Below are 24,388 nucleotides of genomic sequence, written 5' to 3' on the forward strand. Positions count from 1 at the left end.
GGGCACAAACAAATGAAAATATATTCTATGCTCATAGATTGGAAGAATTAATATTGTTAAAATGATCATACTACCCAATGCAATTTCTATCTAAATATCAATGTTATTTTTCACAGAAATGGAAAAAAAAATCCTAACATTCATATGGAACCAAAAAAGAGCCCAAATAGCCAAAGCAATCCTGACCAAAAAGAACAAAGCTGGAGGCATCACACTACCTGACTACAAAATATATTACAAGACTAAAGTAACCAAAACAGCATGGTATTGGTATAAAACAGATACATAGGCCAATGGAACAGAGTACAGAACCCACAAATAAATCCAAGCATTTACAGTCATTGGATTTTTGACAAAGACACCAAGTACACACACTAGGGAATAGACATCCTCTTCGATAAGTAGTGATGGGAAAACTGAATATCCATATGTAGAAGAATGAAAATGGACCCCTATCTCTCACCACATACAAAAATTAACCAATGTGAATTAAAGACTTAAATACAATCCCCCAAATGATATAACTACTAGAAGATAACATAGGGAAAACAACTTCCAGACACTGGTCTCTAGGCAATGATTTTATGGCTACGACCTCAAAAGCACAGGCAACAAAAACATAGACAAGTGAGACTACACGAAATGAAAAAGCTTCTGCACCACAAAGGAAACAATCAACACACTGAAGAGACAGTCTGTTGAAAGGAAGAAAGTATTTGCAAACTATTCATCCAACAAGGGACTAATATCCAGAATATACAAGGAACTCAATTCAACAGTAAGAAAACAATCCCATTAAAAAGCAAAGAACATGAATAGATGTTTCTCAAAAGAAGACACACAAATAGCCAACATATCTATGAAAAAATGCTCAACATCATAAACATCAGAGACATGCAAATCAAAACCACAATAAGATGTGATTTTATTTCAGCTGGAATAGCTACTATTAATAAATAAATAACAGATGCTGGTAAAGGGAGCTATTACACTTTGTTGGTGAGAATGTAAATTGGTACAGCCACTAGAGGAAACACTATGGAGATTTCTCCAAAAACTAAAAATAGAACTACCATATGATCTAACAACCCCACTACTGGGTATTTATTCAAAGGAAATGAAATTGTTATATCAAAGGGATATCTACACCCCATGTTTACTGTAGCACTGCTCATAATATCAAATATATGAAATCAACCCAAGTGTCCATCAATGGATGAATCAATAAAGAAAATGTGGTGTATACACATACAATGAAATACTATTCAACCATCAAAAAAGAATGAAATCCTACCATTTTAAGCAACATGAATGGAACCACGGGTTCCATATTAAGTCAAATAAGGCACAGAATGACAAGTTTCACATGTTCTCACTCCTATGTGAAAACTAAAAGAGTTGATCTCACAGAGAGTAGAATGATAGATACCAGATACTAGGAAGGTTGTATGGGTGGGAGTGGGGGGATGAAGAGAAGTTGGTTAATTAGTACAAACATATAGTTAGATAGAAGGAATAAATTATAAAGTTCAACAGCAGAGTAGGGTGGCTATAGTTAGCAACCATGTGTTGTATATTTCAAGTTAGCCAGAAGAGAGGACTTTCTTTCCCAACACAAAGAAATGATAAAGACTCAAAGTGATGGATATCCTAAATATACTGAGTTGAACATTATACATTCTATCCATGTAATAAAATATCACATGTGCCCCAAAAATATGTATATATATTATATATCAATTTAAAAAGAGTCAACCCAAAAATCAAAAGGCAAAGAATCTACTTTCAAAATTTTAATTGATTATTAAATAAGTTATTATTTCCCCAATTGACTTTATGGGGTCTATCATTAAAATTATATCAATAATAATATTTAAATTATATATATAGTAGCTAATTAAATTTCCCAATTTTTATTTGGCAAAGACATATGCAGTGTCTAGTCATAGTTTCTAACCAGCATGATATAGCAGGTTTTGTTTTTTTTTTTTTTTAACTGCAGGTAAAACAGAGAAGCTGGGAGATTCGTGTACAAGTACTATCAACTAGTGGTGCTGACTTTTAAGACTTCCTTTTCTTAAAGTTCAGGAAGAATAGTTTAATGACAGAGACAGAGACATATTACGGAAGCCACAGTGCTCTACTATTATATTGAAGGAAGGTTAGCTTCCCGTCTAGAATGGAGCAAGCGACAAGCAATTTGCCTCTGTGTCATCATTCTGCTTGGCCAGTCTCTAAGTGAGCTGAGCTTAGAGAAGCTACTACAAGCAACAAGTAAGCAAAACTTGTTATAAGACAGTATTTTTAAAGTTCTAGGAAAATATTTATGCAGATTTTTAAATGTTCTTCTCCAAATAAAGTAACAAGAAATAAGGAAATGAGATAAATCGGTACATCTTAAGAAATATTATTTCTCAAACTTTAATATCTGTCCACTGTTACCTCCAATTTCAGCACTTATATATTTTCTGACACTGTGCAGTAGTTACACAAATTTCACAGTATTTTATTTCGCATGAACAGTACATATCTGGGTTCAATAGTAACTATGTCAAAATATCTACTTTCTTTAATGCTGAAAGACTATTCCATCTTTATATGCCATCGACTACAGCTGTGTCTTCCAAACTTATCTGATCATGAGCTTCATCTAGGTGCTTATTAAATGCAAAGTCCCAAATCCCATTCCCTGTAGATTCTTAATTTGTAGGTCAGAATGAAGCTAGGGAATTGGTATTTTTAACAAGTATCTCATGATACTGATCACTCATCACCATGCAAGAGTTAGCAGGTACTGACCAAAGCACAATTTTAAAGGACAACTCAACATAGCTGATTTGAAATTCTTTTCTAAAAATACTTGACAAATGCTGGAGGCCTGAAGACAATAATTCATTACTAATACCAACTTTATCTCAGTTTGTCACCAAAATGAATGGAAGCAGCTTAGGAAACACGCACAAAGAACTTTATACTAATTTAAGACCACAGGAAACTACAGCATAGCTTTCCACTTCTCAACTCTCTGATCTTTTTTCCCTCCCTCCCTCTCGTCCTTCCATCCTTTCCTCCTTCCTTCAACACCTACCTGAGTTCTTCTCTCACTTCCACAGCATTATTCCCTGCTATCACAAACACATCATTCATGTCATCAGTCAGCATGTTGCAGGCATAACCGATGTTGATGGCAGTTTCTAATACAAAATAAAGCCCAACTCAGTTAAAATGTTACTTAATAACATAAGTCCATTTTTAATGAAAGTTTTGAGGGCTTAGCTGTATTTTCTTACAGCCTACAGGCCCTCTCAAATTTACTGCTTGCTAAACCCATGCACAAGTAGCAACAGCAACGAATGTGCAGCCTTCTCATCTAGTTTTCAGAAAAACCTTTTCATTCCCAAATTAGCACTCATGAAAATACCTTAAGATCTTGTGACATAATATGTACAAATATAAAGCCTTTGACCAGAAGTCCAAATACTGTCTTGGGAGAGCTAAACTACTAAACTTAGCCAGTATTTAATTCTGATATGGAAGACAATTTGAAGAAAAAAAACTCACAAAATGTTCAGTTGAATGAAAAAACAATGCTCTTACAAAGTTTTTATAGTTCTCTCAAAGACAACCTTGCCATTTTCCCATTAAATATATGGAAATTTGGAATTTGACTATCATCTCAAAAACCACCCAGCACTGTTCTCCTAGAGAACTGGAGAATCAGATGGCGTTGGGCAATTCTTCCTCTAATTTTATAGAAATGGAACCTAAGATAATCAGATAACTCCTTCTGTCTAATAGAGTTATTTGATTGTCTCTAACAGTACAGAATAATTAGACTCTAGCTAATTCTGTGGAATCACTAGTTTTGCCCTAAATTAAGGAAGGTAATTGATAAAATCTCAGCATATACCTTGTATAAACCACAGAAATTAAAGCTAAATAATAGTAAATTCATGGATATTTGTAATAATAGAACAGCTGTAACTGACCGAAATCAAACTCTATAGAATTTCTATCTAGTAACATACCCAAGTGCTCAACTTTCTACTGTTTATTTTTTGTGACCAATGATTTGGATAAAGATGTAGAGAACTGATTTATCACATCTGCAAATCCCCTAATGCTGTAAAAAAATACCTAATAAGTAGATAGAATTTTAACACAGGTGTGTGCCAGTTAATTGAATATTTTCAGTTTACAAATAGCCAAGCATAAAATCATTTTTGTTTTAATCATTACTGCTAGCAGTAGATCAAAAACATGTTGGTCCCCTTTTCTTTCATAGGAAATGTAGTAGAACATGATGACTCACTAATGATTTGGCATTCTGTCAAGCCTGAAAGTCAATGAATTCTCATTGTACCTTGTATAGATAGTCTTGGAATTCAGCCAGGTTGCACTGTTACAGCCATAGTAGCCTTATTAAAATGTCAAAATATTTATATAAACAGTTGATAAACAGCTGTTTCCCTGAGCTTCTTCAAAATATTCCCATCACCCTGACACCTGCCCTGAGATCCTTCAAATTCTCCACCATCAAGAAACTAAAGGAGTAACTCAAGGTCTCCAATATCCTGCTTCAGTTCTGTGCCAATATCTGTCCTGACTGGGGACAGTGTTCATATAAACCAACTGTTAAACATTCTTAATACCATTGTTGCCTCTAGGTATAACGACTATATTCAAGAGGCAATTGGACTGAAACTCAGCTGACCCAGCTTATACTATGGAAGGCATTTTGTTAGTTTGGTTTGTTTTAAAATAGATTCTTGCAATACATTAACTTTCTTTTCTCTATTTCATGTCTTTCCTATGTGGCAGATGGGATGAATATTTAATTAATTAACCTTTCTGGTTAATTAAAATTTTGTGATATAAGTCATCTCCCCATTTTCAAAATACCATCATCATCCATTTTCAAGTTACCTTGTTTGTCTCCTGTTAGGACCCAGATCTTAATATTGGCTAGTGATAAACTTGCAACTGTTTCAATAACACCCTCTTGTAACTTATCTTCTACAGCAGTGGCACCTAGTAGCTTTATTGAAAAACAGAGAAAAACTTATGTTAATGCATGCAAACAACATCTATAACATCTACGGATTTCACTCACAGAGTCTGGAGGCCAAAGAATATGAATTGAAGACAGAAATTATGATACTTTGATATAGCAGGCAACCTATTTTGTGCGAAAGTGGGTTGGGAAGGACTCCAAAAGGAAGCTCCCAAATCAAGCCAACTTAACAGCAGAGATTCTGGGAGTTATTATTTACCTGAAGGGGCTGATATGTTCAGATAGCATGTTAGCGTGAGCAGTAAGAAGCCATTTGGACTTAAGAACTCCCCAGCTGCTTCCCCACTTATGTCAACAGCAGAGGGGTCCAAGGAATAGCCTTCATTCCATAGCCAGGAAGCTGATCACAAAAAGTCTAGTCATTCTTCTACATTAACAAACCAGCAGACGCCATAAACTAAAGTGAAGGTTCCTGCACGATTTTTCATCGAAAGACGAATAAAGCATACTCTCTAGTACCTCACAGTGGGTGAGCTCCTGACCACTGGGGCTTCAGGTAAGAGTGGTTTTTAGAATAGACCGTGCTCTGGATAGCACAGATATCATCAGAATCTCATGGCCTAGGATGGTTTAGAGCTGTGGCCCCATTCTTCACAGCAAATTTCTCTGCTCTCAAAAGGTGGGTCATAAAACAAGGAGAAAAATAAAAATCCCATAACATCAAGGACACATCAGAGGTTGACAAAGAATAGGGAGCCTACTATCTTCTACTCTTGGGAAGCTTCCAATTGCTTAAGCTACTGCTAATAGAAATACAATTCTAGGCTCTCTAGGACCATACGTGGAAAACTCAAAGCCAACATATAAAGCATGATTCAGCAATTGAAAGAGAAACATCTGCTGTGTGCAAGAGGCTTATTCCTATGCTAAATCTCTAAACACATACTATCTTTCCTGGAAACACAAATCATCATGCTTCTAAACTCATACCATCAAATCTCTTTCAATTTCTTCATACAACCCAGCTATTCGTTCATCCCTCTCTTCGGTGGCAGCATTCGCATCTTCAAGCATCTTATGCCACTCTTTAAAGTACTTGTCATCCAGGTCTCTGTATGCGATGGCCAAGGTCCGAAGGCCTTCCCCTGCAAATTCCTGCCAGAGATGACATAGACTCATGAACCATCAAAGAAACAATAAGCACAGAAATAACAACAACAAAAATAATTGGTAAGAAATGTTCCACTCAAATTCATTTTGTCCTAAGAACACTGCTTGGCTATCCTTACTCTCAACTGTTTTGTCTCCTCAGAAATGGGAGATAATGTATGTATTTTCCGTTTTATTTCTATGAGGTTAAAACATGCAGGGGAGCAAGACTTCCCCCTAAAGACAGTTGAAAAGCCCGCTGAAGTATCCTAGTTGAGAGGTGATCAATGACACCCATGACTTGAGATACTCATTTATGGCAATACATATTTGTTTCCAATCTGTCCTTTACAGAAGGAAGCATTTCTGGCCATGAGAGGGACCCGGTGTGTTTTATGGACCTCAGCTTTCAGTGAAGAGGAAAGGACCCTTGGATAAGCCATAGTTCTCAAATCAAAGGCAGGAGGCTCTCCCCAGGAACCACAACATGACATCCCACCAAAGTCTTGTCACATTCCCCCTAGTGATATGCCTATGCCTAAAATTAACTGAGTCCTACTTTTGTATATGCTTGAAAATTTTCATAATAAAAAGCTAAAAGTAAATAATAAATAAATAAATAGATGTTAAATAGTCAGATATTAGAAGTTTAAGCATATTACTTAAGGTTATAACCATCACTTCTAGAGCAAAAGGGGAGAGAAAGGAAGAAAAGCTAATATAAGTGGTTGCTTCTGGGAAGCAGGACTAAATACCGAGGCTGACCTTCACTTTTCATTCTAGACTCCTCTGTGAAACTTTTTATTTTTTGCTATATTAAAGTTTTATCTTAATAATAACAAATTGTTTGGAATTCTAGACACCATCATCAAGTCATCTTAGTGCAAAAAATAGTGTTATTTTTTAGAAGCTATATTCTGTGAACTTAGTCCTAAATTAGTCAAACTGATAGGGGAACCACACTCTTCCTTTGTCCTGTATCCTGACAATCTCAAACAACACCTTTGGTGCTTTATCCTAACAGTAGGGGAAAAGAAATAGAGGAGACTGGTAGTTGCTAAGTGTCTCACACAGCCATGGTAACTAGAAACATACGTAGATTGCTTTGGGGGAAATGCTCAAAAACTGCCATTCCGCTTGTGCTTCCAGTGGTCATTTTATGGGCCTCTACACTGCAAGTAAAGCATTTTTATGGCCATTTCTGCTCCTTTGGGCATTGCCATTGAGTATGTCTCCTCTGTGGTGTTTTGGCTTATGGTACACATATAGGTTTATAACCAGGCGTAGGTTAAACCGTGACATACTGTAATTAGGTAAATAGAAAAGTCAATACATACTGCAATGAGATGGTTTACCCCAAACAGATCTTGAGAAAAATTATCCAAATTTATTTAGTAGGCAATTGGTAGCACTTTGGATATTGGAATCACATTTTGCAAGCCCTGCCTTTCAAGACCACCAATGGATCCCCTACTGATCTGAAAATCTAGTTACTGTCCTGTAATGATCTTTTGTCCTCTTAATTCACACAAACCCTTTTTTTGCCTTTAACTTGCAACCCCACTGGGCATTACCACTGCCTTCCTCTCTGTTCTGCACAAGAGTGAATGAACAATAAGATGACATTACAAAAGGAAACAGATGATTTGAGTTATTTAATTAGTGCATGAAACACAAATTCAATCCTAAATGAGCCTTTGATTAAGGTCTTTTCCTATCATTAAACAACTCAAAATCAGTAATTAAATAAACATCTAGGACCTCAGAATCAAAATGAATAATGAAGTCAAAATGAAGTCAAAATGAATAAACTGAATGAAGCAAACAGCAAGTTAAATTTATATTACCTGAAAAAAAATTATTTTGCAGAGAAATGTAAAAAGACCAAATTAGGCTTCCTATAGTCTAGTATCAAAGGAGAATATATGAAAACCCAGGGCCTTGGTGTTTGAGTAATGGCAAAAAGTCAGATACTTATGATTCCAGTGTTGTTTTCATTAAAAAAAATTTAAAAGACCATGCTGGCCTCCTGGAAAAGATTAAAAGAAAATCAAGAATTCTCTATTGGAAAGACAAAAACAATAGCTATGTTTGTAACCAATATTACTAAACCATCATTTTTTAAATTTAAAGTAAAGCAGAGGATTTTTTTATTTTATTTGTTTATTTGCTTTTTAAAGATTCAGGGAATGTTTTGTATTAAATATAGGGTCTGACAAAGAACATGAATACTCAATAATGTCTTAAACGAAAGAAACCAATGAGAAAATGCGAGTTTTGACCAGATGGCCTTAAATGGAACCACAGACAAATATTAGAGACACACGTGAATCTCAGGTTTAAAACAAGTAATGCTCATATTAATTCACATTCCCTTACTTTTTGGCATTTAACAGAAAAGTGCCAAAAATCACCCTTACTTCTTTCAGAAAGCTTTTGTAAAGAAATTATGCTGGTCTCAGAATACACAAATTTGGTGTCTGAGGGCACATAAGGGACTCATCATGATTTACGACCTGAATAAAAAGACCCTTAGAGGAGAAAGTGTGCACCAGAGACTATTTTCCTCTCATAATCTAAACACAACCCTAAACTTTCCCTGGGAGTAATCATAAGATATTCCATTGTTACCAAACACATCAGAACCCAAGGAAAAGGAGCTCTCTGGCTCCTCTTACCAGAACTAGTCCAGTCTTCCAAGAGGAGCCACATGAAGCTGCAGGGGAGTTACAGCAGGTTCCCCAGATGCCCACATTCTGTGGCTACTGCTCAGTTGCTGTGTGTTCCACCACCTGTAGTGAGACTGACTGGACTTCCAACAGGGCAGAAAGCGGGGGTCCTTGTGCCAATTTCCAGACAATCATTGGCACAGCTTCCTGTGGAACCACTCTCCAGATGCTTTCTATTTCTGTAGTCAAATCATTTAGCTGCTATTTTTTTAAACAGGACCTAACCATAGGAGATGGCAAAAGGGCCATTGTGCTAACCTTAAGACGGAGGCACTTACACTGAGGTGGTCTGACGTCAAAGACAGAAGGACTTCATTGGAAGGATGAAGTTTTTCAAACAGAATAGTATCTGCTCCTTTGGAATAAAGCTTTATCTGTCCTTCTGGGTTGCGAACTGAAAAGAAAAAAGTTTGGAAAAGCAGATTATAATCAATAGCATACATCAAAATTAGACTCTCCCAGACCTCCACCCTGGCAGTTTGTAAATGGGCATAATGTTTTAGCCAGTAGTAAGACACTCAGTGCCTTTGGTTAGGTCAATACCTAAGTCACTTGGCTTTATTCTCATTTATTAACTTAGAAATGCTCCATCTACTGGAATCTTTGATTTCCCAAATTCAGAAACAAGTGTTTTTATTCTGAAGCATATGACCTTCCTGTTTTCCTTGCTTACTATTTCTGAAGGGTTGATACATCTAAATTAAGTCTTCATCTCCATATTGAGCAGAATTGAGAGCTTTATTTGCCCGTCTCCTAGTGTGAAATTCAAGACCTGCTGTTCAAATCAATATCAGCGTTATGCCAAATCATCTCCATATGCAATTCTAGCCATTCAAAGTCATGGTTTATACATTTTTTCTTGGCCCTTGCTGACATATTTCTTCATCCCTTTTACTCTGGAAAAGTCCATTAATTATTGGTGGTTCATTGTTGGGTCACAAATTCTCGCTGAAAACACACTTCACAGAGGGGCTTTTAAAAATAAAGTCTCCACCTCATTCCCACTGGAAGTCTATATCAGTAGTACTGTGTTTTTAACCTGCCCCACAGGCTTGAGACTGACAGCCCTTCCTAGGCTACCCTCAACTCCATTCCCACCCACAACTCCCAGCATATTGCTGTTAGACAAACCTTTCTTTCAAACCACAGAACACTTGGCCTAACTTCGTAGGTTTAGGTGTACAGCTTTACACATAGTAGCCAGTTAATAATTATTCATTGAACGAATGAATGGCGTGGCTGTGTATTTCTTCCCAGAACTGCCTACGACTTAAGACAACTGCCTTTATCACAACTTCATGATCTGAATACTCTTACCCTCATAGGCTTCATCGGTTGAGTCAATGATCATTACATGCTTTCTACTCAAATATCCCTTTTCTCTACGAAAAGGATGCCTCAAAAAAGGTTAACATAAATGTTTACTATTAATTACTATTAATGTAATGCCATAGAAAATGACATGCAAAATTTAGAGCTTAGTTTAAATAAATATAAAAACCAAAATACAAGGTTACCCTCCCCTCTACCCCTAGTCAACACTTATCTATTCTAGTTTCCTCCCGGCTTGCATAGATCTATAATGTACCCGAGAAACTTTTTAGGACTGGGCCTTGTCTAGGCCTTGTCTTCTGTTTTAAGAGCCTTTGTTAATTTGCCTAAGTGCCAGGACTCATTTGGGTTTTCTTGTACTCTAGCTCTAATCCCCTACATTGGGGAAAAAGAGAGAGAAAAACATATGCAATGTATCTAATTGTTAAACCAGGGGGGAAAACTTAATCCTGGGAAAGACTTTCTCTTGATTTTCTTGTATAATAATCCAATTTAATAATTTCCCTTATATTTTCTCCCTTCCATCACCAGAGGTATAAAGGCAAAAGATGAATAATCCACATTTGCCTGTATTTTGTATTCTAGACTAGGACATTAGTTCTCTAACTCATGGTCTCAGGACCTTCTTTATAATTCTTCAATGCTGAGTGAGGATTCTAAAAAGTTTTTTAGTGAGTTTTATCTATCAATATCCATATTAGAAATTAAAAATGAGAAATTTTATTGTATCAAGTTTTATAACACTAGTTACTATAATTATTATTATAAATCTAACATATAAACATAAATAACATTTCTACAAAAAAACTATATTTTCCAAAAAAAATTAGTTTGGAGATTGGCATTATTTTACATGATTACCGATCTTTGTAACATCTAGTTTAATAAAAGAGGGTTGGATTCCCATATCTGTTTCTGCATTCATTCTGTTGTGACATCACATGTCATGTGGCTTCTGCAAAACTCCATGGTATACTCATGAGAAAAAGAATGAAAAAGACAAATAATAGTCATATTATAATGAAAATACTTTTGTCCTTGTGCATCCTCCAAAAAACTCACAAAGTTCCCTAAGGTTCCCTGGACCACACATTTAGAGTCACTGGTCTGGAAGAATCACAGACTGATTGTGATTTGTGTAAATCCCTTACCATTGCCATATCTCAGTTTCTACATGTAAAAAGGAGATGTTTAAACAATCTAACTTCAAAGGTCCTTTACAGCTGTACAATTTCCTGATTCAATAAATGCTTTCCATCCCTGATACTTTCTCTTAACCTAGTATTTGTCCCTTTAAATTTGATTTTGTGTAAATCCAATTTCATGGAATCCTGCTTAAGTTTACTCATTAAACATTTGCCTTAGCAGCAAGTTTTATATCTCTTTCCTTCCAAGTCTTCTGGTCATTTCTGTTCAAAGTTAATTAAATCTAAGTCATTTCAGAAGTTAGTATTTCTTAAATAAACTAAAAAGAACATAGTTTTAAATGGTCAAAATAACATATGGCCAGAGCTTGGAAAAAGATTACAGTTTTTAGGTTATAAAATCTTCTCCCGATGCTTTCCATTTAAACATTAGTGTTCTTCAGAGATTTACTCGGGGTCTTTTTTCATCTTCCCATCCTTCATACTGTCCCTGGGCAACTGCATTCATTTCTATGGCTTCAGGTTCCATCACCAGGCTATTTTCAAATGTGTACATCCTGTCCAATCCATCTCTAGCACTCCATTCTGACCTGCACATCCGACCACCAATTGAACATCTCTTGGATATGCCCAGGCACACTAAACTCATACTAGACATATTACCCTCCTCCAATAATTAGCTACTCCTCTTATATCCCCAGTCTCAGTGATCAGCTTCACCATCCACTCAGTCTCCAAAACCAGAAATCTGGCATCACTCACAGTTCTCTCTCCACCAACCACACATCTAAGGGAAGCCATGGATTTCTCTCTGCCACTTCTCTCTTGCCTAGAAAATCACCTTAACCTAACTGGTTTTACCCATTCCAGGTCTGCTTCCTTCCAGACTCTTCCATATATTCCAGCTACAGTTATCTTCATGCTGCTGCTAGGATGCTGCAATAGCTTCCCTCTCCCTTCTATGAAGTTTGGACTCCTTGACAAGGCATATAGAGCTTATTAAGAGCTGGGCTATCCAATCTGTTTCACCATGTTCTCTTGGATGCAGCCACATAGAACTACCTTCCAATTTTTCACATTCTCCCTTAGCCTGAAGGCCCTGGAACATAGGGGGCACTTAAATCAATATTTACTTAATTAAGATGAACCAACATTGTGCACAATTTATCAAAAGCAGAAGCTATGCCTTTGTGACATAAAGGAAAGAAAAATGTCACAAATGGCTTCCAGTTAATTGCAACAGCAGCACTGTGAAGGGTGGTAAATAATTCTATTTTGCCACATCGCAGCTGTTCATACATCTACACAGAGAAATGCCTGTCACATGACAGTGTGATGTATACTTTGATAATCTCGAAAACGTTTAGATTTGAGCAACTTTTATCTATAAGATCTTGTAAGAGCCTTCCAAGAAGCTTCTTGTAATTTATTCTTCTTTAATGGTTATCTGTCACTTGTTCCTGTGAATAGCTATCTCTGAATTTTATCTCTGTATTTCTATTTACAGAATTAGTAGAACTGGTCCTTCCAAAACTATTTGTATTTTTTATTTTTATATTTTTCATTTATATTTTTTACTAATATAGCAGATTCTGTTCTCTCTGGAAAAAAATCCTTTATAGAAATCAATTTTTATGTAGATACTTCTGACTTAAATCAGGGCTCTTTCTTCAGAATGAAAGGACTACTGGTATTGAAATTATACACTGATGATTTAGTGAATAATGGCTCCCACCCAAAAAACAAGGACACAGAAGGAGGAGGAGGAGAAAGGGAAGGATCAGCAGTAACAGCAGCAATGCCTCAGCCTTCGCATCAGGGTGTTGTTCCTGCAGACCAACCCACGTGATGATCATGAGACTAGGATTGTTTTTGGCCTTGTTATCATGCCAAGACTTTTCTGCCCTTTCAGAGTCCCTTTAAAATTCCTCCCGATTAAAAACCAAACAGAATAAAAATAAATCCAGCAAATCTTCATGCATTCTGTGGTAGAGCACTACCTTTCCTCATATGGGATCCATTAAGGCAAACATCTGATGTTTGCGGTTAGGCTGTGATTTCTCCACAGCCTGTAATGGTGACCAATGCTGAGGAAAAGCCAAACATCTCCCTGTGTAGCAATTTTAGGTTTTTGTCAACACCCTCAGAGCAAAAAGAAACCAACTCTGGGACAAACCAACATCAATAACACCTCCCCTGAGGCTACAAATAGAAGCTAGCTCCTGCTGAGACAACATTAAGCCATCACCTAGAACGGCATGTGTGCTCATCAGCGGCACTGGTCATCACCAACAGGCACTGGACTTCCCTGTTGTCAAAAAAATAAAAATAAACATTCTCAGATGTTGTTTGGTTTTTACCTGCTGAGACCATCTTTCAAGGCTAGTTTCTAGTAGTTAGAGACCAAAAATCCTACTGTCATGTATATATACTTTTTACATAGTGAGAAATTGATTAAATACAATGAGTAGGATATTCATAAGTTACAAAGTGTTGGGTTGAGTAGTATTTCACAAACATTTATAGAAAACCTATCATGTGCCAAGCTCTGTACTTGGCCTTGGGCAGTTTAGGAAGACTAAGGTATAGCACTTGCTTCAGGTAGCACAGTTTAATGACTGGGATAGTTGTGAGTGTCATGGAACTAATATCACACTGGTGTTATAAACAAGGCATTCTGGGGAACACAGAGGAACGTGGTCATTTGGAGAAGACAAAAAGAATTGAAAAATGGGTAACATTTGAATTGGACATTACCAGATGAGTAGTAGGGAACATTTCCAAGAAGAGAAGTGGGGGAAAGGAATATTCAAGATCGGGGAACAGCATGTCCAAAGGGTGTAACAGCAACAACGAATCCAGGGATGGTGAGGTCTAGTCGAGCTCAAAGTTTTGGAAAATAGAAGAAAAGTAGGTTGATATCAGATTGCAAATAATTTTGCACATCATACTAATGACTTTTCTTTTAAGGTTTGGGAAGCCACCTATGCTTTTTAAGTAGGGGTAGTAAAATCAGGCCTATGTTTTAGAAAGAATACCCTGGTAACAGCATAGAGGATTATTTTTAAAGCGAATAATTTTGAAGATATTACAATAATATAAGCAAGCCGTGGCAAGAACCTTAACTAAGGCAGGACACTGGGAATTAGGAAAAAAGGACAAAAAGCTTTTACTATTAAAAGCTTTTAATCTTGTTTAAAAGATTAAACAACAGAGTGCTCTAGAGTGACAACAGAGTACTCTAGAGATGTTAAGGCCTGAGAGTGGAAGAGAAGGAGATGGGTTAGAGAAATGTCTCAAACATCTCTGGGGAAAATAATGTATTTGAGGATCTATTAGTCTAGAGAAGTGGTCCCCAAACTGTGGTTCCCTGACCAGTGGCATCAGTATCACCTACAAGCTTGTTAGAAATGCAAATTGGTAGGCCCACCTCAGACCAGCTAAATCAGAAACTAGAGGCTGGGGCCCAGCAGTCTGTGTTGTAACAAGCCCTCCTGGTGATGCTGATGGGAGCTAAAGTTTGAGAACCATTAGCCTAGGGGCACAAAAGCTATGGAAAAAAGTGAATGAGCTAAAATAGGGCTTAAAAGACCAAACTTTGGAAAACCTGGGTTCACATATTTATTTGATCTGCCTCTTACCCAACTGTGCGACAAGTTGTGTTACAGCTGTGTGGCAATCTTTGGCAAGTTACTTAAAATCTTTGTGTTTAGTCTCCTCTTGTCTTAAATGGGACATGCAGGTCACAGGCAGCTGCAACAATTCAATAAAAGAATTGATGATAAAGTTCATGGACAGGCATACAATGAGAGGTAACCATGAATTTTAATACAGATTATAGAAAGAACTATACTTGTGAAAAAGAGGGTTCCATATTTGACATAAAACTTTAGGTAACTATAATACAATCCAGTGACAAGACATAACAGAAGGCTGAAAATGTGTGTTTGGACTCTAGCAAGAGATTGAAGCTAAAAAGCTGTATAAGAAGGTCACAGAATATAAGCAATAGCTACCACCATGTATGCGGTCAAGATCATCCAAGAAGAACACAGGAACTAAAAAGAGAAAAGGACATCAATATTGAAGAATGGAATGAAGGAGAGTAGTCAGCAAAGGAGCTTGAGAAAGAAAACAATGGGACAAGAAGAGAATCAGGAGCCAGAAAGTTTACAGAGACCAAAACAGGAGTGTCAAGAAAACAGGGCCAACAGTCTCAAATACTACTGTTTTAAAAAATAGATAGATGAACAGATTAATAAGGAAAAGCCATTGGACTGAGAAGTTACAAGGTGAATGGAAACCTCTGAGAAAGCATTTCTTCTTGAGTAGTGGAAGCAGAAACTTAACCCTAATGGGATGAAAAGACTAAGAAAGGCAAGAAGCAAAAACTGACCTGAGAAATTAATCTGTGATGGAAAGCAGAAAAATATGGTGGCAAAGTCAGTGGACACCAGAATATGAGCAATATCTTTAAGGAAATAGGAGGATAATACAGTTGTGGGCTGAAGGAAGGATCCAGTAATTGAAAAACTGAAGGCACAAGCAAGAAGGGAGCAAGCAAGGAGGGATAAGGAATGGGACTGGAAAAACTTTCGGCTTTGAAAAGGAGGAAGAACAATTGTTTTCTGATGCAGGAGAGTAAATTATTAAAGATCTAGCTTGAGGATGAATGGGGAGGATGGGGAAAAGAGTTAATGCTGTGCATTCCTGCGGGCCTTTATTTTCTTAGAGAAATAGGAGATTAATTTAGCTTTCAAGAGTAAAGAAGATGGTAGCAGTGTTGAGAACTTGAGGAGATAGCCAAGGTTTACAATATCTATTGTGAAAATGGAAAAAGGCACTAAATATGAATGAGAGAGACATTGACACAGCACTAAGAATCAGCATTGAGTCAGGAAAGCCCAGATTTGTTGTGGTGCGAAATACAATATTAGGTGGTCCTCTCCAGCAATGGAGGTGGACAGAGAAAATGAATGATAATGAGGAGTCTGATGACGATGTTCACAACAACTATCATGTGCCAAGCATTTAGAAACTCATCCTGAGCCAGTATTATGTAGTGGACAAGCGAATGGGCTACGCAGTCAGACTTCCTAGGTCTGAATCTCAGCTATTCTACTTCCATCTATGTGAACCTGGGCAAGTTACTCAAACTTTCTGTGTCTTAGTTTCATTATCTGTTAATGGGTATAAATACAATGTATCTTAGTTTCATTATCTGTTAATGGGTATAAATACAAGTTCCTACCTTATTAGGATTGCTGGGACAATTAAATAAATTAATTCATGGACAGCACTTTTGTGGGTTTTTTTAAAATTTTTTATATTTTTATTGATATATTGTACGTACTCATATAGGGCATTCAGAACAGTACTGGGCACATAATGAGCACTTGTTAAATGTTAGTTATATATCACTGCAATATTGAGGCTAGGTTGAGCAACACAAGAGTTTATACATAATTTCAAAACTGTCAAAAACCTCAGCATGTAGCCAAAAGTGACATAATCCTGGAAAAGCATAACCAAAACAGTATGAAAAGATCAAAAATAATCTCAGCCACCAACCATACCTATGACAGACATCCTTTTTCTGGTGTTGTTAAAATCCAAAAAGGCAAGTAACTGATAAGTAACCAGTGTTCCCAGTTCTTCTATTGTTATGGTCTCTGGGGTCCGGGATTTAAAAATGAACCCAAAATTTCTAGCAGCAGTCACTAGAGCCCCTTCATCAGGTGACTGAACTTGGTAAATCAGCTCTCCTAAAAGGTAAAGAAATAAATATGTCAATACTGACAATAATAGCTAACATTCATAGAGTCCCAATGCCAACTCCAACTCATTATTTAACACCCAACTCAAGCACCAGGTCTAAAAATCTTTCCTGTCCTCAGACCTTTTCTACTTACCAACAGCTCAATCAGGTATCTGTCCTCTGGGACACCATAGGACTCTATGCATATCACTGCTGTAGCCCTTGTCATCTTATAGGAAAACATCCATTTCCGAGTCTGCCTCTTCACTGTGCTCAGTTTCTTGTATTTTCTGTGACTAGAGATGTGCCATGAATGTTTCATAAACTGAAACATTTTAATATATATTAACTCATAATCCTCGGGGCAGCCTTTGAGGTAGAGATTATTAAAATTATTCTTTCCATTTTGTACTAGTGGAATCTATGACTGAAAGAGGTTACATGAGTTTGATGAGATCACATAGCTAAAGAGTGATGGAGAGATACTCCAAATTCTACTTCAGTCTGCCACTAATGACCATTTTATGAGAATTCATACAAGAAATCCCTTGAAATGTAAGAAATCAAGGGTGCTAATACTTGTTACCTGATATTATGTATAGTTGGAGTGGGCGTAAGAGGGGAGAGGAGATAAAAAGAATAAAATAAGTTATATGTATATATACATATATAGAGTTTATAAAACAGCATATACAAAGCCCTTATATAAAATTATAATATATTTATATGTAAAAATTAATTTGAAATTTAATTAGTTTAATGTTTAAAAACTATTAATTAGGCAGAGATAGACCCATATTTCCTGATTTATAGTCATGTCCAAAATCAACTGTTAAGTAAACAAGTTGCATATTAATGGCTATACTATGATTTCTTTTTGTTAAAAAGAAACAAATCACCTAAATATATGGATATATTCTTGAATATATGTATATATTTATGAGCCAGAGGAAAGGGTGAAATGATACACACCAGATGTTACCACTGGTTACCTCTGTAGGGGTGAGACTGGAGTTCAGGGAAGCTACCATTAGCTTCACATTTATAAATTTTTGTATTGTATTGTTTCACTTGATACAACAGACATGAATGAATTTTTGAAATTCACAAAAGGAAAAAAACTTAAAGCAATTACTTGATCTACCCATGAAATAACATAGTATGTTCTACTTCTGGTAACATGGTGAACTGGGTGTCAGGACCAACTTCATCTGCTACAAACAACTATAAAAGCATTTTAATATTCTCGCTGTGTCGCCCAGGCTGGAGTGCAGTGGCACGATCTCGGCTCACTGCAAGCTCTGCCTCCCGGGTTCCCGCCATTCTCCTGCCTCAGCCTCCCTAGTAGCTGGGACTACAGGCGCCCGCCACCTCGCCCGGCTAGTTTTTTGTATTTTTTTAGTAGAGACGGGGTTTCACCGTGTTAGCCAGGATGGTCTCGATCTCCTGACCTCGTGATCCGCCCGCCTCGGCCTCCCAAAGTGCTGGGATTACAAGCTTGAGCCACCGCGCCTGGCCGCATTTTAATATTCTTAAATACATTCATGAACTTGCAAGAAAGTAAGAACTGTTCAGTTGAGAGACTGCGAAAAAGAACACTTATGGGATTAAAGAAGCACATTAGCCAGCATTTGCCTTGAGAGCGTTTTTCTGAACCAGGAGAACTTGATCATTGGTTTTCAATGTCTCTGGGCTTTAATTTAAAAAGGTATAGCCCAGTACCTGTCTAAGGTGAGAGTTCAATGAAAGATGGCCTCTCAAAATTGAGTACCCCAAAGACTGCTCTCAATATAAGGGTAAACTGGATACCCATGCCCCCTTGAAGAGGGCTTGGAATAAAACTTGCCTAACTAGAGTCTTCCTTATAATTGGAAGGGAAAAAAATATCTGCCGAGAATTTATGATCAAACACTGACTCTCATTTAAATTTGCATTCTGAATTCACAATATCCAGGTGGCCTAAAAGAAATCAAGTTGAAACTTTAGTTTAAAATTTTCCTACATTAGAACATCGAAGCAATTGTAAATCCTTTCTGGAGGAACCGACTGAACCCAAACACTTTATATAAATTAAGTTCAAAGTAAAATGGTCAGCTCACAGTGAAAAGTATAAAACAACAACAAGGAAAGCCTAAGAATCAACAGAAACAATGCAGAATAAGATCTGAAAAAAATTGGATATTGGAAGTATCAGAAACAGCACATGCAATATATTTAACAGATTTCAAGAAATAAAATTGAGATATAAAATTAAACAGATTTGAGAAAGAACCAAAGACCTTGTAGGAAGAATTAGTGGGCTGAGGAACACATGTAAATGGAATAGATTAGGTTCAACTAGGGCAAGAAGCCAGTTCACTATACCATTACCTACCTGTCTCACAGCTTCAAAATGTTAAGTGGCCAAGCTGGTTTTGTTCTATCCTATGAACCCTGAGTTCCAAACAACCACCTCACAAGTGTGAGGACTTTCTCATATTGGAGCCTAAAGAAGACTATTCTAATATCAAGGTCAATTTATCTCTGTTACTGGGAAAATCCATTCTAAGCATATGCCTGAAGGTCATCTGCATCTATTAGAAATGCATACTAATAATGAGAGATGTGTGACTCAACTGTATTTCGCTATTTGTCCTGGCTACCCAGAAGCTCATGGTCAAATGTGGTGCTCAATCGTAAGAATGATGTCATCCCTGGACTAGCATATTTGGGTCTTCACTTTTCCATTGTCCTTATTTCTTTTCTTTTTCATTTAAATCTCTCCATATTTTTTCAAAACATATGAGATATAAACTATGTCCTATCTTTAACTTGAAAATCCTTCAAATTTAACATCAATTTCTGTGTTCAAAAACAAAAACAAAAAACAAAGCTCACTGCTCAAATGCTTAATTTGTAAATCCTTCAAATTTAATATCAGTTTCAATTTAAAAAAAAAAAAAAACAAGGCTCACAATTCAGACATATTTTTCACTTACCTGCACTATTCTCTTCTGACATTACAGTGTGGCAGAGAGCAAGTACCCTAAGGAATTCATGAACTTTGGGATCACCCATTTTAATGGATTCCATCAGATTGTGGTCAAAGAACTGAAATTCTCTATCCACTTGAGATTTGACTGAGAAATCCACAGGCTCTTTTTTCTATAGGAGAAGAACAACAACAAAAATAACCATAAACCTCATTCCACCAATTATTTTTTAAAATTCAAAAATAGTTTCCCCAAGTACTTTTAGTGTATGATTTTGCAGCCTCAAATGTCTGGCACTAAAATGGCTGTTTCATCATTACTGTTAAATATAATCTTCTCATTTCAGAACCATGTACCAAAGAAGTGAACTTTCCGAAAGTATATGGGAAAGAAAATCACAAAAGTATACGGGATGGCTGGACAGATCCTCAAATGCTCAATACAACTTCAAAATACAAAAAAGCACAGAAAATGCAAAGTTTTTTCAAAACCTACTTGATGGGAAAACCTGATCTGACTTGAACCCATTTGTGCAGCAATATCTGACCTGGAATGGCATGTATTTAATGATGGCTTCTTAAAGTCTACCTAATACTTGTGAATTAATATTTTCTAATATAAAAACATTAATGTGTTTGATTACAGGGTACTTTCTCAGATGTCACCGGAGATATTGCATAATAAAATGGCAGGCACCATGTTGTCTTTCTGCAACCAGAAAATTCTGAGTTTCTAAATACATCTGGCTCCAAAGTTTTGGATAAGGGACTGTGAGCCTGTATCTATTTCAGGAGCAAGCCCGCAGAAAGTTCCACTCTGAATACTTACATATAAGAGCTTTATCAGCTGCAGAGTCCACCTTTCCTCCCCTGGGATTATTGCTAAAGTTTTCATTCTTAAAGGCTCCATTAACTTTTGCAATTGATTCTAAAGTTATAGGAGCAGATAGGATTGTAACTATTTTTTTAAAAAGAAACAATGCTGTGAGCAATTGAAATCATCTATTCTGTGTCACAAAGCTTGTTAATACCTACAGTAAAATTGGAGCCACATGTAGGCCCTTTGTTCCTTGAAATCAAATTTATTCTAAAATTAATAATACTGAATAAAGTAAGAAATATTTATTATCTTTATAATAGGCCCAACATTATGCTAAGAGTTTTATATGGAATATTACATATAATCTTCCTAACAACGATGTGTAGTGGATACTATTGTCATCCCCATTTTACAGATAAGAACCTGAGCATTGCCAAGGCCAACCATATACATCCATGAGCCAGGACTCAAACTTAGCCAAAAATCCATGCTTCAAATACTTTGCCATAACAATACCTAATATAATTCTGGATTATTTCCCTGCCCCCTTACTAATACAATAATGGCTGCCATGTATCAAGTGTTTACATTATACTAGTTTCTTTTCTATTTACGTACTTTTAATGTTTACTTTATTATTATTATTATCATCATACTTTAGGTTCTAGGGTACATGTGCACAACGTGCAGGTTTGTTACATATGTATACATGTGCCATGTTGGTGTGCTGTACCTGTTAATTCATCATTTACATTAGGTATATCTCCTAATGCTATCCTTCCCCACTCCCCACACCCCATGACAGGCCCCAGTGTGTGATGTTCCCCACCCTGTGTCCAAGTGTTCTCATTGTTCAGTTCCCACCTATGAGTGAGAACATGCAGTGCTTGGTTTTCTGTCCTTGTGATAGTTTGCTCAGAATGATGATTTCTAGCTTCATCTATGTCCCTACAAAGGAAATGAATTCATCCTTTTTATAGTATTCCATGGTGTATATGTGCCACATTTTCTTAATCCAGTCTATCATTGATGGACATTTGGGTTGGTTCCAAGTCTTTGCTATTGTGAATAGTGCCACAATAAATATACGTGTGCATGTGTGTTTATAGCAGCATGATTTATAATCCTTTGGGTGTATGCCCAGTAATGGGATGGCTGGGTCAAATGGTATTTCTAGTTCTAGATCCTTGAGGAATTGCCACACTGTCTTCCACAATGGTTGAACTAGTTTACAGTCCCACCAACAGTGTAAAAGTGTTCCTATTTCTCCACATCCTCTCCAGCACTTTTTATTTCCTGACTTTTTAATGATCGCCATTCTAACTGGTGTGAGATGGTATCTCGTTGTGGTTTTGATTTGCATTTCTCTGACGGCCAGTGATGATGAGCATTTTCTCATGTGTCTGTTGGCTGCATAAATGTCTTCTTTTGAGAAGTGTCTGTTCATATCCTTTGCTCACTTTTTGATGGGGTTGTTTGATTCTTTCTTGTAGATTTGTTTAGGTTCTTTGTAGATTCTGAATATTAGCCCTTTGTCAGATGGGTAGATTGTAAAAATTTTCTCCCATTCTGTAGGTTGCCTGTTCACTCTAATGGTAGTTTCTTTTGCTCTGCAGAAGCTTTTTAGTTTAATTAGATCCCACTTGTCAATTTTGGCTTCTGTTGCCATTGCTTTTGGTGTTTTAGTCATGAAGTCCTTGCCCATGTCTATGGTCTGAATTGTATTGCCTAGGATTTCTTCTATGGTTTTTATGGTTTTAGGTCTAACATTTAAGTCTTTAATTCATCTTGAATTAATTTTTGTATAAGGTGTAAGGAAGGGATCCAGTTTCAGCTTTCTACATATGTCTAGCCAGTTTTCCCAGCACAATTTATTAAACAGGGAATCCTTTCCCCATTTCTTGTTTTTGTCAGGTTTGTCAAAGATCAGATGATTGTAGACGTGTGGCATTTTTTCTGAGGGCTCTATTCTGTTCAATTGATCTATATCTCTGTTTTGGTACCAGTACCATGCTGTTTTGGTTACTGTAGCCTTGTAGTATAGTTTGAAGTCAGGTAGCATGATGCCTCCAGCTTTGTTCTTTTGCCTTAGAATTGTCTTGGCAGTGCAGACACTTTTTCGGTTCCATATGAACTTTAAAGTAGTTTTTTTTCCAATTCTGTGAAGAAAGTCATTGGTAGCTTGAGATGGGGATGACATTGAATCTATAAATTACCTTAGGCAGTATGGCCATTTTCACAATATTGATTCTTCCTATGCATGAACATGGAATGTTCTTCCATTTATTTGTGCCCTCTTTTATTTCGTTGAGCAGTGGTTTGCAGTTCTGCTTAAAGAGGTCCTTCACATCCCTTGTAAGTTGAATTCCTAGGTATTTTATTCTCCTTGAAGCAATTGTGAATGGGAATTCACTCATGATTTTGCTCTCTGTTTGACTGTTATTGTTGTATAGGAATGCTTGTGATTTTTGCACATTGATTTTGTATCCTGAGACTTTGCTGAAGTTGCTTATCAGCATAAGGAGATTTTAGGCTGAGACGATGGGGTTTTCTAAATATACAAACATGTCACCTGCAAACAGAGACAATTTGACTTCCTCTTTTCCTAACTGAATACCCTTTATTTCTTTCTCTTGCCTAATTGCCTTTGCCAGAACTTCCAACACTATGTTGAATAGGAGTGATGAGAGAGGGCATCCCTGTCTTGTGCCACTTTTCAAAGGGAATGCTTCCAGTTTTTGCCCATTCAGTATGATATTGGCTGTGGGTCTGTCATAAATAGCTCTTATTATTTTGAGATATGTCTCCTCAATACCTAGTTTATTGAGAGTTTTTAGCATGAAGGGCTGTTGAATTCTGTCGAAGGCCTTTTCTGCATCTATTGAGATAATCATGTGGTTTTTGTCTTTGGTTCTGTTTACATGACGGATTATGTTTATTGATTTGCATGTGTTGAACAAGCCTTGCACCCCAGGGATGAAACCAACTTGATCGTGGTGGATAAGCTTTTTGATGTGCTGCTGGATTCGGTTTGCCAGTATTTTATTTGAGGATTTTTGTATCAATGTTCATCAGGTATATTGATCTAAAATTCTCTTTTTTTGTTGTGTCTCTGCCAGGCTTTGGTATCAGGATGATATTGGCCTCATAAAATGAATTAAGGAGGATTCCCTCTTTTTCTATTGATTGGAGTAGTTTCAGAAGGAATGATACCAGCTCCTCTTTGTACCTCTGGTAGAATTTGGCTGAGAATCCATCTGGTCCTAGACTCTTTTTGGTTGGTAGGCTATTAATTATTGCCTCAATTTCAGAACCTGTTATTGGTCTATTCAGGGATTCAACTTCTTCCTGGTTTAGTCTTGGGAGGGTGTATGTGTCCAGGAATTTATCCATTTATTCTAGGTTTTCTAGTTTATTTGCATACAAGTATTTATAGTATTCTCTGATGGTAGTTTGTATTTCTGTGGGAT

General features: G+C 36.7%; 1 protein-coding gene across 1 annotated transcript in view; it reads right to left on the reverse strand.

The window, feature by feature from the left end:
- Window positions 1–24,388, reverse strand: part of ATP8B4 (ATPase phospholipid transporting 8B4 (putative)) — a 256,458-nt gene that overhangs the window by 60,780 nt on the left and 171,290 nt on the right. The window contains exons 16-21 of the mRNA XM_030930770.1: window positions 20,106–20,271; window positions 16,946–17,134; window positions 9,171–9,286; window positions 6,005–6,169; window positions 4,927–5,038; window positions 3,089–3,194 (exon numbers count right to left, since the gene is read on the reverse strand). Of these exons, the coding sequence (XP_030786630.1) occupies window positions 3,089–3,194; window positions 4,927–5,038; window positions 6,005–6,169; window positions 9,171–9,286; window positions 16,946–17,134; window positions 20,106–20,271 (854 nt within the window). The remainder of the gene's footprint in view (window positions 1–3,088; window positions 3,195–4,926; window positions 5,039–6,004; window positions 6,170–9,170; window positions 9,287–16,945; window positions 17,135–20,105; window positions 20,272–24,388) is intronic.

Source organism: Rhinopithecus roxellana, chromosome 5 (assembly GCF_007565055.1).
Source record: "Rhinopithecus roxellana isolate Shanxi Qingling chromosome 5, ASM756505v1, whole genome shotgun sequence".
NCBI classification, from domain to species: Eukaryota; Metazoa; Chordata; class Mammalia; order Primates; family Cercopithecidae; genus Rhinopithecus; species Rhinopithecus roxellana.